Genomic DNA, 19,008 nt, shown 5'->3' with positions numbered 1-19,008 from the left:
AAAACAAAAAAGTGAGAGGAAGGGGATAGAGGACTTGGGAGTTTCAGGACTCAAAAGACCTGAAACTGGTATTAGTAGCCTGGAAAGAGTACTAAAAGATCTTTCCATATTCAACATTTGGTAATTCATTTCCCCTTCTAAGCTGAATTTACTTTAATCTCATTTGATATGGATGAAAACATTTGGCATGTGGTTTTTCTTACTGAGAAATGCTGCTTTCCCTCCCCTGGACGCTTCCCCCCAATCAACTCATTTCTTTTCTTCCCATTCTCCTGCCACTGAACAGATTGGTCAAACTAAAGATGAATTTTAGTATGTTTATTTCCCTCCCTATCTATTACTAATTGCCACCCCCAATGATCTGTGAATAAAGATAATTTTGTCTTTTCTCCCTCCCTCATAGCTCTCTCCCCATTCCCTCCTCTTCCCCAAGCCAAAAGTCTTGATATATAGAGAGGAAGATTCTAGGATAGAAGGGATTGTAGGTGTTGAAGGAAGCAGAGTGATTTCAGGACAATAGGGAAGCTGGGAGCACTGTCTTGGGTGGGTCCTCCTATGGGTGGCTCTCAGGGGTTCTGAGGGCTTCCTTCATTCTCTTTTTCTTCATTTTTGACTTGTGGGATGGTTTCTTTATAGAGTCTGGAAAAAGGTAATAAAACAAAAAAGTAATAAAGGTTTTATCAGCATGGAATCCTAGTCCACAAAGGGTATGAAGAATAAAGGAATTGTTGATCATTATTATGACTTACTTTTTCCAAAATGCTTTACTATTTGTTTTTGAGATTTAATTTTTCCAATAAGCAAAAATCTATTTTCTCTCCCACCCATTCCACATTGAAAATTAAAAACAAAAAGAAATATTCCAGTAAATTAAAAACATAACTTCTGTAACAAAAATGCCTCCTCTAGCAAAACTCAGTCCTACATTGGTCATGTCCAAAAAATATGACTCATACTTCGCATTAGTCCATTATTTCTTGTCATCAATCATTGGTTCCCTAAAATCATGACTGGTCATTTTGTCGATCAGACTTATTAAGTTCAAGTGCTTTATATATATATATTGCCTTTCCCCTCTCCTTCAAAACAATTCCATTCTACAAATGAGGAATCAAGTCAAAGAACTTGAGTGATTTGCCAAGGACACACATTTGGGTAATGGCATAAGAAGAATCAGAACTCATGCCTTCTGACTCCAGTCCAGTGCTGATCCCACCATGTCTCCTAGCAGGTCAACCAGGCTCCACATGATCAACTTGATTCCTTTATTCCAGGACACAACTTCGAGTAGCTTTCAAACCCCATTTTCATTAATAAGCATAAGGAAATACTACTACTACTACTACTACCCAGGGGTTATTTCACCTAAGTATAAAGCAGTGTGATGAAATGAAAAAAGCACAAGTTGTATTATTCGGTCATAAGTTGAATGATAAAGGCTATGCTCCCAAGTCCTGGTTCCACTCCTTAACACCCGTTTATGTTTCTTGAACTCCATTTTGACATTTGTAAAATGAGAGGATTTGGGGGTGAATGATCAAAATGGCTAAGTTTTTCTCCACAACTGCTCCACAAATAACTAGCAATCATTCTAGAAAAAGTTCTGATTGGAAAATCCCAGAGGGAAAAAAAATCACTGTGTCACAAATTTCCAGCTCGAAACAATAGAAAGGCCAGAGTCTATGGATATTGGGGATTGGACCTAGCTAGGAATGGATATACAATTTTCCAGTAAATGATTGAAGGGATGACCTGCCCATGGTAGTATGCCCCAGCAACAGGAAATGCCAAACCTGGCAAAGAGGTATCTAACTTAGTGTAAGGAACAAGAACAGGTGTCAAATGTCCAGGGCAAGGAATAGTTCTAAACTGTTACATATGTTGAGTGAGAAGCAAGTAGGGAAACAATAGCCATGTAATTCTGACCTTGACAGTAGCCTGAAAATAAAGTTTAAAGTCAAGAAGTAAGGTTATAACCTAAAAAAAAGTAAAGCCTTAAAGAAAACCATTCTAAAAAGAGGTAAAGAGTTTGTGGTTGTTTTTAAATCATAAATGATTTTATAAATGTAATGAGAGTAGTAGAGGAAAAAACTGAAAAATATGTGAATGCAAGGGAGGAAAATTGCAAAAGATGATAACTATAGAAGAAAGAGAATGGAATTAGAAGTTTGGCATAACACTACTAAACAAATGATTCCTTGAAAATCAGGGTGGATCAAATGGAAATTAATGAATGGAACACAAAAGGAAATAGTAAAACAAAGTCAAAAGACTGAAAAAATAGTATGAGATAAAAATCTGACCTGCCATATCTCCAAGGAGATCAAAGAAAAAAGTCCCATATGTGCAAAAAATATAGCAACTGTTGGCTAGGAATCGGACACTGAAGGGATAGCCTTCAATTGGGGAATGGCTGAATAACTTACGGTAGAATACTATTTTGTAATAAAAAATTATGATGGGGATTGTTTCAGAAGATCCTGGGAATACCTATGTAAACTGATGCAAAGTGAAGTGAGCAGAACCAGAAATACAATCTACACAATCAGCTGGAAAGAAAATTCATTTAAGTCTACTGAAAAGCCATGACCAAAAAAGAAAGGTAAATTTTAGAAATCATAAAAAACCCAATTACTAAAATTTCTTAAAACCAGAGTCAGAATGAAAATTTAAAACTCCCTAGAATATTTTTTTTTAGGTTTTTGCAAGGCAAACAGGGTTAAGTGGCTTGCCCAAGGCCACACAGCTAGGTAATTATTAAGTGTCTGAGGTTGTATTTGAACTCAGGTACTCCTGACTCCAGGCCAGTGCTCTAGCCACTGTGCCACCTAGCTGCCCTGTCTCTAGAATATTATAACCAAAGTTTATAACTTCTAGGTCAAAGAAAAATTACTACAAACTGCCAGAAAAAAAAAAAGACACCAAGGAATTACAAATAGGATTGCGTAAGATTAAGCAGCCACCACTGTAAAGAAGTGGAAAGCTTGGAATACCTTATTCCAGAAGGCAAAAGAGTTAGGTTTACAAACAAAAATATCTTACTCACCAAAATGGAGTATAATCCCACACTGGGGTGAAAATGAATCTTTAAGGAAATAGAGTACTTTCAAGCCTTCCTAATGAAAAGCTCAGAGCTGCATAGGAACTCTGAAATATAAACAAAAGAGTCAAGAGATTTACATAAAGGTAAATATGAAAAAAATCCTAAGAGAATAAAAAAGAATAATCTTTTATATTCTAACATAGGACATGATACATGTGTCCCTAGAACTTATTGTCTGGCACCATAAAGAGAACCTTATGAATCAGAGAGCCAGAGGGTTTTTTTTTTAATGTTTTGATGATTTTAGAAGAAAGGAAAGGAAAGGAAAAGGAATACACTGAAGGGGAAGAGGAAAAAAGGTGGGGGAAGTTATCTCACGTAATTTAGATGGAAAAGCTAAAGATACTATACAGAGGAAGAGGAAGGATTGGAGCTGGGTATGACAATTAAACCTTACTTTAATCTTAAAAAAGTCAAAGAATGGAATTCACATATAATTGAAAGCAAAAGTATATTTCACTCAACAGGGAAAGAGATGTGAAAGGGGAAAGAAAGTAAAAACTAACTTTGGAGGAAAGATCACAAAGAAGCATCTAAAAAGAAAGAAAGGATATGAATCTGTCCCTGGATTTTGGACACAGGAAAGAAAAGAGAGGTAGGGGAACAAAGGCACCCAAGGTCACACGGCTAGGTAATTATTAAGTTTCTGAGACCGGATTTGAACCCAGGTACTCCTGACTCCAAGGCCTGTGCTTTATCCACTGCACCACCTAGCCACCCCTAAACCTAAAGTAGCCTTGTTGAACAAACTCCTCTTAATCCCACCCTCTTTACAAAGAGAGAACTAGAAACTGATCATCACAATGATCAACCACAATTTCAGAGAATTTATGATGCTTTTTTTTTTTAGGTTTTTTCAAGGCAAATGGGGTTAAGTGGCTTGCCCAAGGCCACACAGCTAGGTAATTATTAAGTATCTGAGGCTGGATTTGAACTCAGGTACTCTTGACTCCAGGGCCAGTGCTCTATCCACTGCGCCACCTAGCCGCCCATAGAACTTATGATGAATTCTACTACACACCTTCTGATGAAAGAGATAAAGGACTCAGTATAGGACTAACACCTATTTTTTGGATTTAATCAATACAGTTATGAATCAGTAAGATCTGAGTTCAAATTTTATCTCAGATCCTAGTTGTGTAACTTTGGGCAAACCACTGAATCTCTGTCTTTCTGAGTTTCCACATTTGTTAAGTAGGAATAATAGCACCATTCCTAAGAGTTTTTGTAAAGATAAAATGTAGAGTGTTTGTTAAGCACATAAACCTTAAAGTCATAAATAAATTCTAGTTACTGTGCTTATTTGTCACAAAAATTTCGTTTTACTAAAGAGCATAGGAATAAATGTTTTCCTTAAAATGACAAGCAGTATCTAGCTAAAATGACCAGCAAGTATTATATGTAATGGGGATAAACTAGAACTATTTCCAGTAAGATTAGGGGTGAAATAAGGGGCACCTGTCATCACTACTATTATTCAATATTGTACTAGAAATGCTAAGTTTTAGCAATAAGAAAAGAAAAAGACTTGGAAAGAATTAGACTAGCCAGGAGGGGGGCAGAGCCAAGATGGCCACAAGAAGGCATCGAGTCTTAGGAGCTCTCTGATAAAACTCATCAGCTAAGGACTCTAACTAAACTTTCAAGAGACAGAACCCACAAAGGGACCCAGTGAGGCAGTTCTCCTACTCAAGGTAACCTGGAAAAGAGCAGAAAGGCTCTGCTCCCCAGGGTTGGAGGGGTGGCCTGCCAGAGGGGTGGCCTGCCAGAGAGAAAGAACTTCAGCCTCCCGGAGAAAGCCCCAGGGCTCTGGGAGCCAAGGCTCATGGCACCTGAGCTGCACCCGAGGAGCACCGGGCACAAAGTGGGGGAACAGTGGGGGACCTCTGCCAGAGTGAGCACGTGGAGCCCAGCCCTCAGGGCACACAGCCAGCAGCATGGTCTTTCTGCAACCCAGAGCTGGAAACAGAAGCAGGCAGAGCTGGTAAGCAGGAGCCTCCAGGGCATGAGCCCATTGAGCTGAGGAAGGGGAGTGAAGAGAAACTGTGAGCTTGGTCCTCTGCCCCTGGAACAGGATTCTGGGGCTCTGACCACATTCAGATCCTGATCTCAGTCTAGGCCCCCCCCCCATAGAACAGCAGGGTCCCCCCCCACCTCAGCCCTGTGGCAGAGGGGGGCGCTTATGGTCATTCACAGACCCGGAGGGAGGACAGCCTCACACACTGAGACCCTTGTGGGAGTGCCCCAAAAGCTCAGGAAGCACCCCCCAAACCAGGCCCAGGCTGGGAAAATGAGCAAGCAGAGAAACAAAAGGAAGACTATTGAGAAATATTTTGCAAATGAGCCCAATTAGGATCAAAATACTCAGTCTGAAGATGAGGAAGCACAAGCTCCTGCATCTAAAGACTCCAAGAAAAACAGAAATTGGGCTCAGGCTATGACAGAGCTCAAAAAAGACTTTGAAAATCAAATGAGGGAGTTGGAAGAAAAACTGGGAAAAGAAAGGAGAGAGATGCAGGAAAAACATGAAAAATGAAGTCAGCAGCTTAGTCAAGGAAATCCAAAAAAATGCTGAAGAAAATAGCATGCTAAAAAACAGCTTAGGTCAAATGGACAAAACAGTTCAAAAAAGTTATTGAGGAGAAGAATGCTTTAAAAAGCAAAATTGGCCAGATGGAAAAAAGAGATAAGAAAACTCTCTGAGGAAAACAAATCCTTCAGACAAAGAATAGAATTCAGGGAGATTGATGAATTTACCAGAAATCAGGAATCAATACTTCAAAACCAAAAAAAAAATGAAAAATTAGAAGAAAATGTGAAATATCTCATTGAAAAAACAACTGATATGGAAAACAGACTTAGGAAAGATAATTTAAAAATTATTGGAATACCTGAAAGGCATGATCAGGAAAAGAGCCTTGACATCATTTTCAAAGAATTACTACAGGAAAATTGCTCTGATATTCTAGAAGCAGAGGGCAAAATAGAAATGGAGAGAATCCATTGATTCCCCAGAGAAAGAGATCCCAAAAAACCAACCCCTAGGAATATTATAGCCAAGTTCCAGAACTCCCAAGTCAAAGAGAAAATATTACAAGCAGCCAGAAGGACACAGTTCAAATATCATGGAGCTGCAGTCAGGATCACACATGACTTAGCAGCAACTAGATTGGAAGCTCATAGGGCTTGGAATACAATATACCAGAAGGCAAAAATGCTTAGAATGCAGCCAAGAATGAACTACCCAGCAAGGCTTAATGTCCTCTTCCAGGGAAAAAGATGGACTTCCAATGAACCAGGGGAATTTAAAATGTTCCTTTTGGAATGGCCAGAGCTGAATAGAAGGTTTGATCTTCAGATACAGGACTCAGGTGAAGCATGGAGATTGGACAAGAGGGGGGAAATATGAGGGACTTAATGAGGATGAACTGCATGTATTCCTGCATAGAAAAATGACACTGATAATACTCTTATGAACCTTCTCAGTTAATGGAGCAGGTAGAGAGAGCTTTTATAGTTGAAGCACAGGAGAAAGCTGAATTTGAAGATAAAATATGGTGTAAAAATGGGAAAAAAAGGGAAATGGAATGGGAGAAAGAAAAAGGAGAGGGGAAATAGTCCAAGATATTTCACATAAGATTTTTTTTTTTATTGCAATGAGCTATTGCAATGATATGGAAGGGGGAGGCAAGGGGGGAATGAGGGAACCTTTGCTCTCATCAGAGATGGCTAGGAAAGGAAACAGCATATAGACTCAATGAGGTATAGACATCTGGAGTAAGAAGGAGGAGGGAGCAGGGGGAAGGGGTGGGGATGTGAATAAAGGAGGAGAGGATGGACCATGGGGGGAGACTTGTCAGATATAACACATTTTCTTTCTTACTTCTTGCAAGGGGCTGGGATTGGAAGGCCTGCCCAGGACCATGGGGCCAGATGGATGCTGGGCTTAAGGGGTGGTATGGGGTCTCAGGGCTTCTTGGCCCCAGGACCAGGAATCTGTCTGCTGAGTCAGTCAACGACCCTACAGCAGAGTCAGAGTGAAAGGAGAGAGAAAATAGAGTACAGGTAGTGGAGAAATAAGAAAGGAGGGAGCTGCGATCAGCAATGGCAACTGTGGAAAAATATGGAAGTAACTTTTGCCATGGACTTACCATAAAGAATGAGATCCACCCATGACAGAGTTGTTGGTGTTGGAACAAAGACTCAAGCACATTTTTTGTTATTATTATTTGGGGGAGGGTGCAGGGCAAGTGGGGCTGGATGGCCTGCCTGAGGCCACATAGCAGGGTGATCTTTGGGTGTCTGGGGCCGGATTTGGACCCAGGTGGTCCTGGCTCAAGGGCCAATGCTCTGTCTGCCACCCAGCCACCCCTACTATTATTACTATTTTATTTTATTTTGGGTCCTTTTTTATTTTTGTTTTTTTCAGGGCAGTGGGGCTCAGGTGGCTTGCATGTCACATGGCTGGGTGATTGTTGGGTGTATGGGGCCAGATATGGGCTCAGGGGCTCCTGGCTCCAGGGCTGGTGCTCTGTCCATTGTGCCACCTGGCCATGCCTACAATTATTACTATTATTTTTTTTTATTTTAATTTTTTTTCTCTCTCCTTTACTTTTTTCACCCAAGCAAGTCTATCTATATCCATGGGGGAGGAGGGGTATTTTGTTTACTTGTAAACAAGAATATTTTATTAATGTAAAAAAAATTTGTACAAAATGAGAATAAAAAATAAATTAAAAAAAAAGAATTAGACTAGCCAATGAGGAAACAGAACTATCACTGTGCAGATGATATGGTATACTAGGATAATCCTAGAGAATCAACTAAAAAACTACTTTAAACAACAACTTTAGCAAAGTTGAAAGATATAAAATGAATCCACACAAGTCATCAGCATTTGTATATATTACCAAGTCCAGCGGTACTAGATACAGAAATTCTATTTAAAGTAACTATTCAATAGTAAATATTTGAGAGTTTACCAGCTAAGACAAAACCAGGAACAAAATGAATTCAATTATAAAACACTTTTCACACAAATAAAGTCAGATCTAAACAATTGGAAAAATACCAATTGCTCATGGGTAGACCAAGCTAATGCTATCAAAAAGATCATTCCATCTAAATCAGTCTACTTATTGAGTGCCATACCAATCAAACTATCAAAAAGTATTTTTAGAATAATAATAGTAATAATAATAGAAAAATAAAAACAACATTCATCTGGAATATCAAAAGGTCAATAATACCAAGGAAATTAATGAAAAATGTAAAGGAAGGTGGTTTAGTTCTACTAGTTCTAAAGCTATATTATAAAATATCAATCATCAAAACTATTTGGTACTAGCTAAGAATGAGAGTGGTGGATCAGTAGAATAGATTAGGTATAGAAGAAGCAGTAGTAAATAATTACTGTAATCTATTGTTTGATAAACTCAAAGGCTCCAGCTTCTGGAATAAGAACCCATTATTTGACAAAAATGGGGAAAACTGGAAATTTGTATGAGGGGAACTAGGTATAGATCAACATCTTATATACCTTATACCAAGATAAAGCTGGAATGGGTACGTGATTCGGACATAAAGGATGATACCATAAGTCAATTAGGAGAGTAAGGAATAGTTTTCCTGTCAGATGTATGGAGAGGAGAAGAATTTATGACCAAATAAGAGAGAGAAAATGTTATGAAATGCAAAATGGATAATTTTGATTACATTAAATTAAAAAAAAGGTTTTATACAAACAAAATCAATGCAACCAAGATCAGAAGGAAAGCAAAAGATTGAGAAAAAATTTTTATAGTCAGTGTTCTGATAAAAGTTTCATTTCTAAAATATATAGAGAATATATATCAATGAATCAGTGAATCAAATTTGTAAGAATTCAAGTCACTCCCCAGTTGACAAATGGTCAAAGGATATGAGCTGGCAGTTTTCAGATGAAGAAATTAAAGCTATCTATAGTTATAAAAAATGCTCTAAATATATTAGAGAAATGCAAATTAAAACACTGAGATACCACTTCATACCTTTCAAATTGACTAATGCAACAGAAAAGAATGATAAATGCTGGAGGGGATGTGAGAAAACTGGGAGAGTAATGCATTTTTTGTTTGTTTGTTTTTTAGGTTTTTGCAAGGCAAATGGGGTTAAGTGGCTTGCCCAAGTGCTAGGTAATTATTAAGTGTCTGAGGCAGGATTTAAACCCAGGTACTCCTGACTCCAGGGCCGGTGCTCTATCCACTACGCCACCTAGCTGCCCCCAGTAATGCATTGTTGGTGGAGTTGTGAATTGATCCAACCATTCTGTAGAGTATGTTGGAACTATACCCAAAGATCTATAAAACTGTGTATACTCTTTGATCCAGCAATACTAATACAAGGTCTGTATCCCAAAGAGATCATAGAAAAGGGAAAAATGCCCACACGTACAGAAATATTTATAGCAGTTCTCTTTGTGGTGGCAAAGAATTGAAAATTGAGGGGAAGGGGCGGCTAGGTGGCGTAGTGGATAGAGCACCGGCCCTGGAGTCAGGAGTACCTGGGTTCAAATCCGATCTCAGACACTTAATAATTACCTAGCTGTGTGGCCTTGGGCAAGCCACTTAACCCCATTTGCCTTGCAAAAAACCCTACAAAAACAAAAAAACAAAAAAAAAAAAAGAAAATTGAGGGGAAGCCCATCCATTGGGGAATGGCTGAACAAGTTGTAGTATATATATGAATGTAATGGAATACTATTGTTCTATAAGAAATGATGAGCAGGCAGAGTTCAGAAAAATCTGGAAACATATATATGAACTGGTGCTAGTGAAATGAGCAGAATCAGAAGAACATTATACCAGAAGAACTAGCAGAACCAGGAGCTATCACTAACGGCAACATTATGTGAGGATCAACTATAATAGACTTAACTCTGCTCAGCAAAATAATGATCAAAGACAATTCCATAAGACTTACAATGGAAAATGCCATCCGTATCCAGAGAAAGAATATGGAGTATGAATGCAGACCAAAGCAAACTATTTTCATTAAAAAAAAATTTATTTTTGCTTTTTCCTTCTGGTTTTTCCCTTTTGATTCTTCATCCACAACATGACAAATATGGAAATATATTTAATAAGATTGGACAAGTATAACTTCTATCAGATTGTGTGCTATCTTGGGGAATGGGGAGGACAGAAAGGAGAAGAGAAAATTTTACAAAAATGAATGTTGAGTGGCTAGGTAGCACAGTGAATAGAGTACCAGCCCTGGAGTTAGGAGGACTTGAGTTCAAATCTGCCCTCAGACACTTAATAATTACCTAGCTGTGTGGCCTCGGGCAAGTCACTTAACCCCATTGACTTGCAAAAACCTAAAAAAAATGAATGTTGAAAACTAATTTTACATGTAATTGGAAAAATAAAATTCTATTAAGTTTTTTTTAAGTTTTCTTTTTCACTGGAATGGTATTCGAAGGAAAGTTAATTTTATCAATTAAAAATAATATAATTTTAAAAAACATTTTAGCTTGAAGCAGCTAAAACTAGAAAGGGAGCAGTTGGGAGCAGCTAGATGGTTCAGTGGATAGAGTACTGGCCCTGGAGTCAGGAGGACCTGAGTTCAAATTCATCCTCAGACACTTAATAATTGCCTAGCTGTGTGACCTTGGGCAAGTCACTTGACCCTATTGCCTTAAATTTAAAAAAAGGAAGGGAACAGTTAACCAGGGAGAAAAAAATCTTTGCAGCACTTCTCTAATATAGGTCTCATTTTCAAGATATAGAAAAAAAGCCAATTGGAATATATAAAAATAAGAACCCTTTTCCAATTGATAAGTAATCAGAGGAGATGATGATGATGATGATGATGATGTTTGTCTTTCACTCTTGAAGAAGAGTATGGTGAGTAACAGTAAACACCATTCATAGATCTGGAGAAAGTCAACTACTTCCCATCTCCAGCTCCCAAACACAATAATCAGATAAAAATGACTTGGCCTAGAGTGCAGAGTTCTTGAAGAAGGGAGGTGATGCCATGACAAGGATGTGAGTAGGGAATGTTGCTGTACTAAGTCTCCAACCTCACTGTCCCTTCTACAGCCATCTGAGTCCAGTGACCATACATGATTGGAGATAGCTTTGGTTGCAAGACTATCAAAGTTAAGTGACTTGCCCAAAGTCATACAGCTAGTATCAAGTGTCTGAGGCTAAATTTGAACCAAGGTACTCCTGATTCCAGGGTCTTTATCCACAGTTGTCCCAGATGTATTCAAAGGGAAAAAAAATTGCTCCAAATTACTGATAGAGAAATGAAAATTAAAGCAACCATGAGCTGTCCAGATTGGCAAAACTGACCAAGAAAATGTGATAAATATTAGGGAACCTTGTAGGAAAGCAGGAAAAATAATGCACTCTGGTAGAACTGTGAAATGATTCAGCAATTCTGGAAAGTAATCTCGAACTATGCCTCCCCAAATTATTAAATTGTACTTTCCCTTTAACATAGTTATACTGCTACTGAATCCATTACCCAGAGCAATCAAACAAAGAAAAGTATCAGGTTGACATTGAATGCTATGACTTGGGAAAAATTATTTCATGTGGAATATGGAATATTGTGTAAAATTCAAAATTAGTTTTGTTCTCTAAGAGCTCCTCTCTCAACTTAAATATCCATAATTCTTCCTCTTTTTCTGTTGTTTCTTTTAGCACCTAGGGTGGTGGTCTACACACAGTAGATAATCAATATATTCACATAGATCTGATTCCTCTTCTTTTCTCAACTACATTCCTGTTTGACATAGATTTGTGCTTACAGCAGAGCTGCCATGTGGGCTGAAACCAAATGTGTATGGGGGAAAAAGTCTTATGTCATATGAAAAATTGCTCTAAATCATTACTTATTAAATAAATGCAAATTAAAGCATCTCTGAGGTACCACCTCACACCTCTCAGACTGGCCAATATGACCAGAAAGGACAATGATCAATATTGGAAGGGATGTGGGAAATCTGAGACACTAATACATTGTTGGTGGAGCTGTGAACTCATCCAGCCTTTCTGGAGAGCAGTTTGGAACTACACGCAAAGGGCAACAAAAATGTTTATACCCTTTGGTCCAGCCATACCACTACCAAGTCTATACCCTGAAGAGATGATGAAAAAGAGTAAAAACATCACTTGTACAAAAATATTCATAGCAGCCCTGTTTGTGATAGCAAAGAATTGGAAATCAAGTAAATGTCCTTCAATTGGGGAATGGCTTAACAAACTGTGGTATATGCATATCATGGAACACTATTGTTATATTAGAAACCAGGAGGGACAGGAATTCAGGGAAGCCTAGAGGTATTTGCATGAACTGATCCTGAGCAAGATGAGCAAAGCCAGAAAAACATTGCACATCCTAACAACAACATAGGGGTGATGATCAATCTTGATAGACTTACTCATTCCATCAGTGTAACAATCAGGGACAATTTGGGGCTGTCTGCAATGGAGACTACCATCTGTATCCAGAGAAAGAACTGTGGAATTTGAAAAACAGACTAAGGACTATTACCTATAATTTGGAAAAAAAACCCTGCTATCATATTATCTGATCTTGCTATCTCTTATACTTCATTTTTCTTCCTTAAGGATATGATTTCTCTCTCATCACATTCAATCTGGATCAAGGTAAAGATTGGCAAATTGCTTTCTGTTGGGGGTGGAGGGAGGGAAGTAAGATTAGGAGAAAAACTGTAAAACTCAAAATAAATAAAATCTAAAATGAAAAAGAAAGTCTTATGTCAGCAGATCTAGTGGAATTTGGGATGAAAAAAAGGTTTTCTTAAGTCCCTGAGCTAAATTCTTCAGAATAACATGCCCTTTCTCAAGTTCTCTAGCTATTCCCTAGTCAGAAGTTCTAAGAATAGAGATGAGTAAAGGAAGATGTCATTTTAGGTTTAGATCAGATTATTTGATTTGAGTCTTACTTATGTGACCCTGGGGAAAGTCACAATCTTCCCTGAGTCTCAGTTTCCTCATCTGCAAAATAGGCATAATAGAATCCCAATCTATGAGGGTTCTTATCAGGATCAAAGGAGACAATATATGTAAAGCTTGTAGCAAATTAAAATTCTACATCAAAGTCAGTTACTGTTATTATACTATTAGGGCCTCAACCAGTCCTAGGCAAAGTAGAAAGGTTGGTATGATGCCCCTCACTTCCATTTCTTAGAGATGGTCCCTTTATGAATGTAAACCTAATCTGATAATCCCACAGCTTCATTTCATTTTGGAAGGGATCTTGGGAGTCATTTGGGGAACATCTTAACCTTTTCAGGAATCTCCTCTACAGCACTCAGAGTTCAATTGAACATTCAAGGATCCCGAACTCTTCGCTGTTGTTGGTTTTGTACTAAAGCTAATCTCTTATTTTTTGCTTCTTTTTTGTCCCTGGTTGAAAAAAAAAAACCATGTCTGACTGCCTGGAATATAAACAAACTATTCTGATCTTGAGTAGCCAGGAAAGGAACCAATTCTTCCAGAGAATCTCCGCCTAAAGCCATCTCCGCATTACCTCTCTTGACGTGACACCCATATTTCTGTTCCCCAGAAAGGGAGGCTTCTGGGGCATGGCCCTGCATCTTGTTGAGCTTTTCTTTTGTACAGCTGGAGTCCTGGTGGAGGCCCCAGGCATTATAGAGCTTGGGCAGGCTGTTGCTTTGCTCAGGAGGGGGACTGACTGTCTCTGAGGTGTCCAATGGCCGGAATGCCACCTGTAAACACACAGGATGTCAGAGTGCTCATTTATCAGGGAAAGGAAAAGGGGCCAATAAATCCTTAGCTTCTCTTATTCCACTCTCCAAGTATTGAAAAAGTTGGGGGGAATGGCTTAAAGCTGACCAATAAAATCCCTAGAGCAGATACTACTGTCTCCTTTCTGCTCCTTTTGCTGAAAACAACAACAAAAACACCTAGGGCTCCAATTCTCAACATGTCTTCTAGAGAAATTCTTTCTACACATTTTGTTACTGGCCCTTTAAAAATATGGTTAAAAGCCAAAAAAGTCGAATAACCTTTGGAATTCTGCACTCCAGCAGAGTCCTTTCTATCTTTGGTTTCTGCCTGATTATTTTACTGGGGTAGCTGCAGATGGGAAGTAGTTGGCTTTCCCATCCAGACCTGTGTCTTGTGTTCGCTGCTTGTCCAAGTGAACATTACACAGCTCACAGGGGCCTTTTCCCCACTATTCCCTTCATGACCTGCTAGAGACAAGAACAAGAGAAGGGTGTCCTGCACACCTTTCTCACACTCCTTCCAGGGAGCTCTAGTTTCTCCTGTGACCAAAGTTAAATCAGTGAGAAGAAGCACACTGCACATGTCTCCCTGGGGAACCTACGGGAAGGGGGAAGCTGATGGAGGAGGGGAGATTTCCTTTACCAGGAATTTGGCATTCTGGTCACTCTTGCTGTACTTGTATAGTCGGCGCAGTAGTTTGGCATCTAACTCTGAGAAGAGGGAGATGAAACGCCAGAGCATCCTAGAGAGAAGAGAGAGAAAGAGGAAGACATCTGAGCACTCAAAGACTGGGCCAAAGGGGAAAGACATCTCCCTCACTAGGGAGGCAATCAAAATGATTGCCCTATTCCAGATCAGACAAATAAGACTGAATTATTTGGGTGGTGTTGAAGAATGGATAGAAAGTGAGAAATAGGGGTGGCTAGGTGGTACAGTGGATAGAGCACTGGCCTTGGAGTCAGGAGTACCTGAGTTCAAATACAGCCTCAGACACTTAATAATTACCTAGCCTTGTGGCCTTGGGCAAGCCACTTAACCCCACTGCTTTGCAAAATCTTAAAAAAAAAAGTGAGAAATAAGGGCAGCTAGGTGTTGCAGTAGATAGAGCACTGGCCCTGGAGTCAGGAGTACCTGAGTTCAAATGTGACCTCAGACATTTAATTACCTAGCTGTGTGGTCTTGGGCAAGCCACTTAACCCCATTGCATTGCAAAAACTAAAAAAAAAAAAAAAAGTGGCAACTGTCAAAGAAAGGACCCCTTTGGTTTGCCAAGCAAGTCAAGAGCTTCTCCCTCTTTATTTGAATTAATTTTGAATATAATATAATAATCTTTGAATATTAAGATTTACTCTTTAAGATATTAGATCATTATACTGCTAATGATATGTGTAGGATATAAATTTATTGAAGTGAAAGTGTTTAATATACACTGGGTAAAGGGGATTGCTGTTATATATTAAAGAAGAGGATAAAGCAACAATCCAATTAACCTAAGTTATATGACACAAGGCTCCAGAGGGAAAAATTATAATACATTACATTACTGATGTGTAATCTCTTCTATTATATTATGTTGTCAATAGTTAAAAAACAAATAATAATTAAAAACTAACACAGAAAACAAAAATAGTTTTATTTTGTGACATCTAGAGACTTGGTAGGTATTACATATTTCAGAGATTGCTTCCTACTAGAATTTTTAAGCTAATTAGAAAGTTTTATATATGTATATATATATATTGCAGTCTAAATCCAGGACAACTGGAGGATTTATGTATTCCTCCACTATACACAAGTAAGGAGAAAATTTAGTTTAATTTTTTAAGGTATTATTCAACCCAAATAAATAAAAGTGAATTTTTAACTACATTTTCAAAATAGAAATGTTAGATTTTAAGTTCCTTTAGGGCAAGGATGATTTTCTCTTTATTTGAGTTATATCCCCAGTATTTAGCAAATTACCTAACCCATAGTAGATTCAATGTTTGTTGATTAGCTGATCCTTATAGGATGGGATTGTGGTCAACAGATGTTAGATGCTAAGCATGATCATGTGGAGAGCAGGGCTGTCCTAAAGACATGCCCCTCACATTCCCCTCACCATTTTTCCAGTCCTTAACATACTCAAGGCTCCCCAATGATCAGGCTTTTCTCAAAAAGGTAAAGGATGCTGAATATTTTTTCCGATGTTTCCTTTAAGACCAGCTCATGCATCACCTTCTATCTGAAACTTTCCTTATTTTTTCAGCTGCTAATGTCTTTTATCCCCAACTACCTTATTCTTTGTGTGTATATAAATCATATATTTGTATATATACACTATGTATATTGCAGTCTATTGCAGATAAATGTATATGTTGTCACCCTATTAAAGGTAAGTTCTTTGAGAGCAGGGACTGTTGTTCCTCTTTTGTACTTATCAAGACTGTCTGGCACACAGTAGGCACTTAATGAATCCTTGTTGGTTGATTGATTAATTGAATGAATGAGCTAAGGGTGACCCAGAGACCCACTAGATATAGTCTCTCAATCTTTTTTTCCTCTCTCCCTCCTTTCAGCCCCACAATGATCCTATCAAGGAGGGAACTCAGTAGTGGGACATTTGGGGAGGGAGGTGCCATACTTCCTCCAATGCTTGATTTCCCAAGCTCGGCAATAATGCTGCAGGAAGGTATTGATGTGGTCCCCTAGAACCATCAGACTCCTCTTCATGTACTTAAGTTTCTTCTTTTGGGGTAGGTCCCGGGGTAAGTGCAACTTTCGAAGAAACTTCTTTAGAGGTCTCAAGTATTCTTTACACTAAGAAGGAGACAAGAGTCATGGTTAGAAAAAGCCAAGGGCTTATTTTCCCTGTTCACTGGACAGTCAGAACAAAGCAAAGGATCTCAGACAATTGAGGAAAATCTGTCTCTTAGTCCAGGGGTCAGTTTTCTCCTACTCCTTCCCTTCCCCAAGTCCCAGCTCTCTAAGAGATAAAATGGGCCTTTTACCCCAGTACCCTAAGGGAGAGGAAGTGATGACTGTTGTCTGACTCTATACCTCCTCTTGTCTCCAGAGATCTTTGGCTTTGTGATGTACCTTGCAGATATGAGATCTACCCACACTTTCCAAAGGCTCAAGGAAATTCCTCACTCACAATTTTGAAGGTGTCCTGTCCCAGGCCTTCTGCATGGCAAATGAGTGAGTCTCCGGCTGGGATGGTGCTGGAGCTTCTCTCCAGACAGGGCACCTCTGTCACCTATAGGACACAAATCTGGGCTGGGGGTGGGCTGGGGAGGAAGCCTAGTTTCTACTTCTAGTCAGTGGGGAGGGATTGAGCTAACTTGGCAGTTTGGACTAGGTCATTATGAACCCAAAGCTCCATATGACCCATTCTCTTCCTCCTCAAATCTCTCAAACCAATATTAACAGTTGATCATATTAAATATCCTCCTACCCTGGTCCATGCCATACAAAAAATCAACTTAGAAAGTAGGGACACTAGGACATAGGCATCCAAAAAGCAACTGATTCTATGCTTATCTACTACTCACAAAACTTTTTGGCCTGAATTGTCTCCTCCCCATTGTTCAAGACCCAGTGAAAGTTCTTTTTCCTCCAAGTCTTCCCCAACAACCCCAGGGAACAACTCCTTCCTCTGCAATCATGTCCTTCCCCTGGACCATTCACTGTACTTCTTAACATATAATAATCAAAGCTACACTTGGAGCCAGGAAAACCTAGACTTCAATCCTCCTTTTGATCATCCTACTAGCTATGTGACCAAGGGGTAAATGTTTTTCAAGTGTCAGTTATTATTCAATTCAACAAATGTTTTTTGAATGCCTGTTGCTTGCAAGGTACTTTGCTATCAAAGTGACTACTGCTGCTACCTTTCCTTCCAACATGTCTGAACTCCCTTCTCTAGGTTATAACTCTGATAGCAAGGAGTCTGAGTCAAATCTCTTCATCTCTCTAGCCTTTGCATTTTTTAAAATCAGGCCTGTGATTTAACTGACTTAGAAAACTCCCACGACTAAACCCCTTCTACCAAAGTTGTTCTACACTTCTTTTTCAATTTACAATCTCAAGGAGTTGTCCAGAGTCCTGAGCCATTAAGCGGTTTGCCCAGGATCTCACAACTAATATGTATCAGAGGCTAGTCTTGAACTCAGGTCTTCCTGCCTCTCATGTTGATTCTCTATCCATTACTCTATGCTGTCTCTCACCATTCCTTGCTTCTTGGCATGGCAAAAATAAAGTTGATGGTGTTGTGAATGACAAAGATGTTGGAGAATAAAAGTTAAGATCAAATGAATTACAAGTCACACATTAAGTTCTTTCCTAGTGATCCATTCAGCATGCAGAAAAAGGACCTCTGAAAGGTAAGAGACTATATTGTATTGAGGGATACATTGATTCATTTACACAAATATGATTTAGGTATAAGCAACACTTCAGGATAATGCATAGAAGATAATAATTCCAGTTATATAGATCTTCATGCAAAATACTTTGCATATACTATCTCATTCAGTCCTCACAACAATCCCAAGGGTGGATACTATTATTAATCTCATTTTCAGATGAGAAATCTGATTGTGAGAGACATTAAATGTCTGAGGGAGGATTTGAATCCAAGATTTTCTGATTCTTGTTTCAGTAATCCATGTAAACATACTGTCTCACAAAAAGTAATATAAATGCACTTATAAATAAACCTTCAGATCCTCTATTCCCTCCAACAGTGATTATTCCAGACACTGGGGAACATAAGACACCCTATTTAACTGTCTTGCTATTTCAAACAGCAAGATGGGACTGCTAATCCAATGCAAGATTATCATTTTTTCTAGGTCTCAAATCATTTCCTTTCCCTTCCTGTTTTCCTCCTCCCACTTCTCCCTTGAATCTTCTGCTAGCTCCTTGCTTCTTTACAATGTTCCCTCCCTCGTTATCTCTTCTCTTTTACTGTCATCTGCCCCACAAATGCCCCACTTCACCTTCTCTAGTGCCTTGTCCCCTTCGCCCCCTAGCCCGTCCGAGGCCTCCATCTCAGCAGCTCGCCTGGTGGGCTCCTGAAAGGAGACACACACACACACACACCTCCCCCCACCCCAGACTTCCAATCCTCCTCTATGACCTGAGCCCCCCCCA

At 39.0% G+C, this 19,008-nt stretch overlaps 1 protein-coding gene across 1 annotated transcript; it reads right to left on the bottom strand.

Moving 5' to 3' along the window:
• Nucleotides 1-303: 303 nt before the first annotated feature.
• Nucleotides 304-18,986, bottom strand: CHCT1 (CHD1 helical C-terminal domain containing 1). The gene is made up of 6 exons (XM_074223541.1): nt 18,855-18,986; nt 17,009-17,110; nt 16,496-16,671; nt 14,515-14,614; nt 13,652-13,850; nt 304-639 (listed from the first exon to the last, which is right to left on the bottom strand). Exons 1-6 carry the CDS (start codon nt 18,903-18,905, stop codon nt 554-556), a joined length of 714 nt encoding a protein of 237 aa, XP_074079642.1. The 5' UTR covers nt 18,906-18,986; the 3' UTR covers nt 304-553.
• Nucleotides 18,987-19,008: the final 22 nt, after the last annotated feature.

The sequence above is a fragment of the Macrotis lagotis genome, chromosome 2, assembly GCF_037893015.1.
Source record: "Macrotis lagotis isolate mMagLag1 chromosome 2, bilby.v1.9.chrom.fasta, whole genome shotgun sequence".
In the NCBI taxonomy this organism is placed as follows: Eukaryota; Metazoa; Chordata; class Mammalia; order Peramelemorphia; family Peramelidae; genus Macrotis; species Macrotis lagotis.
Note: the sequence above shows the minus strand (reverse complement) of the source record. Positions and strands in the feature narration are given on the sequence as shown.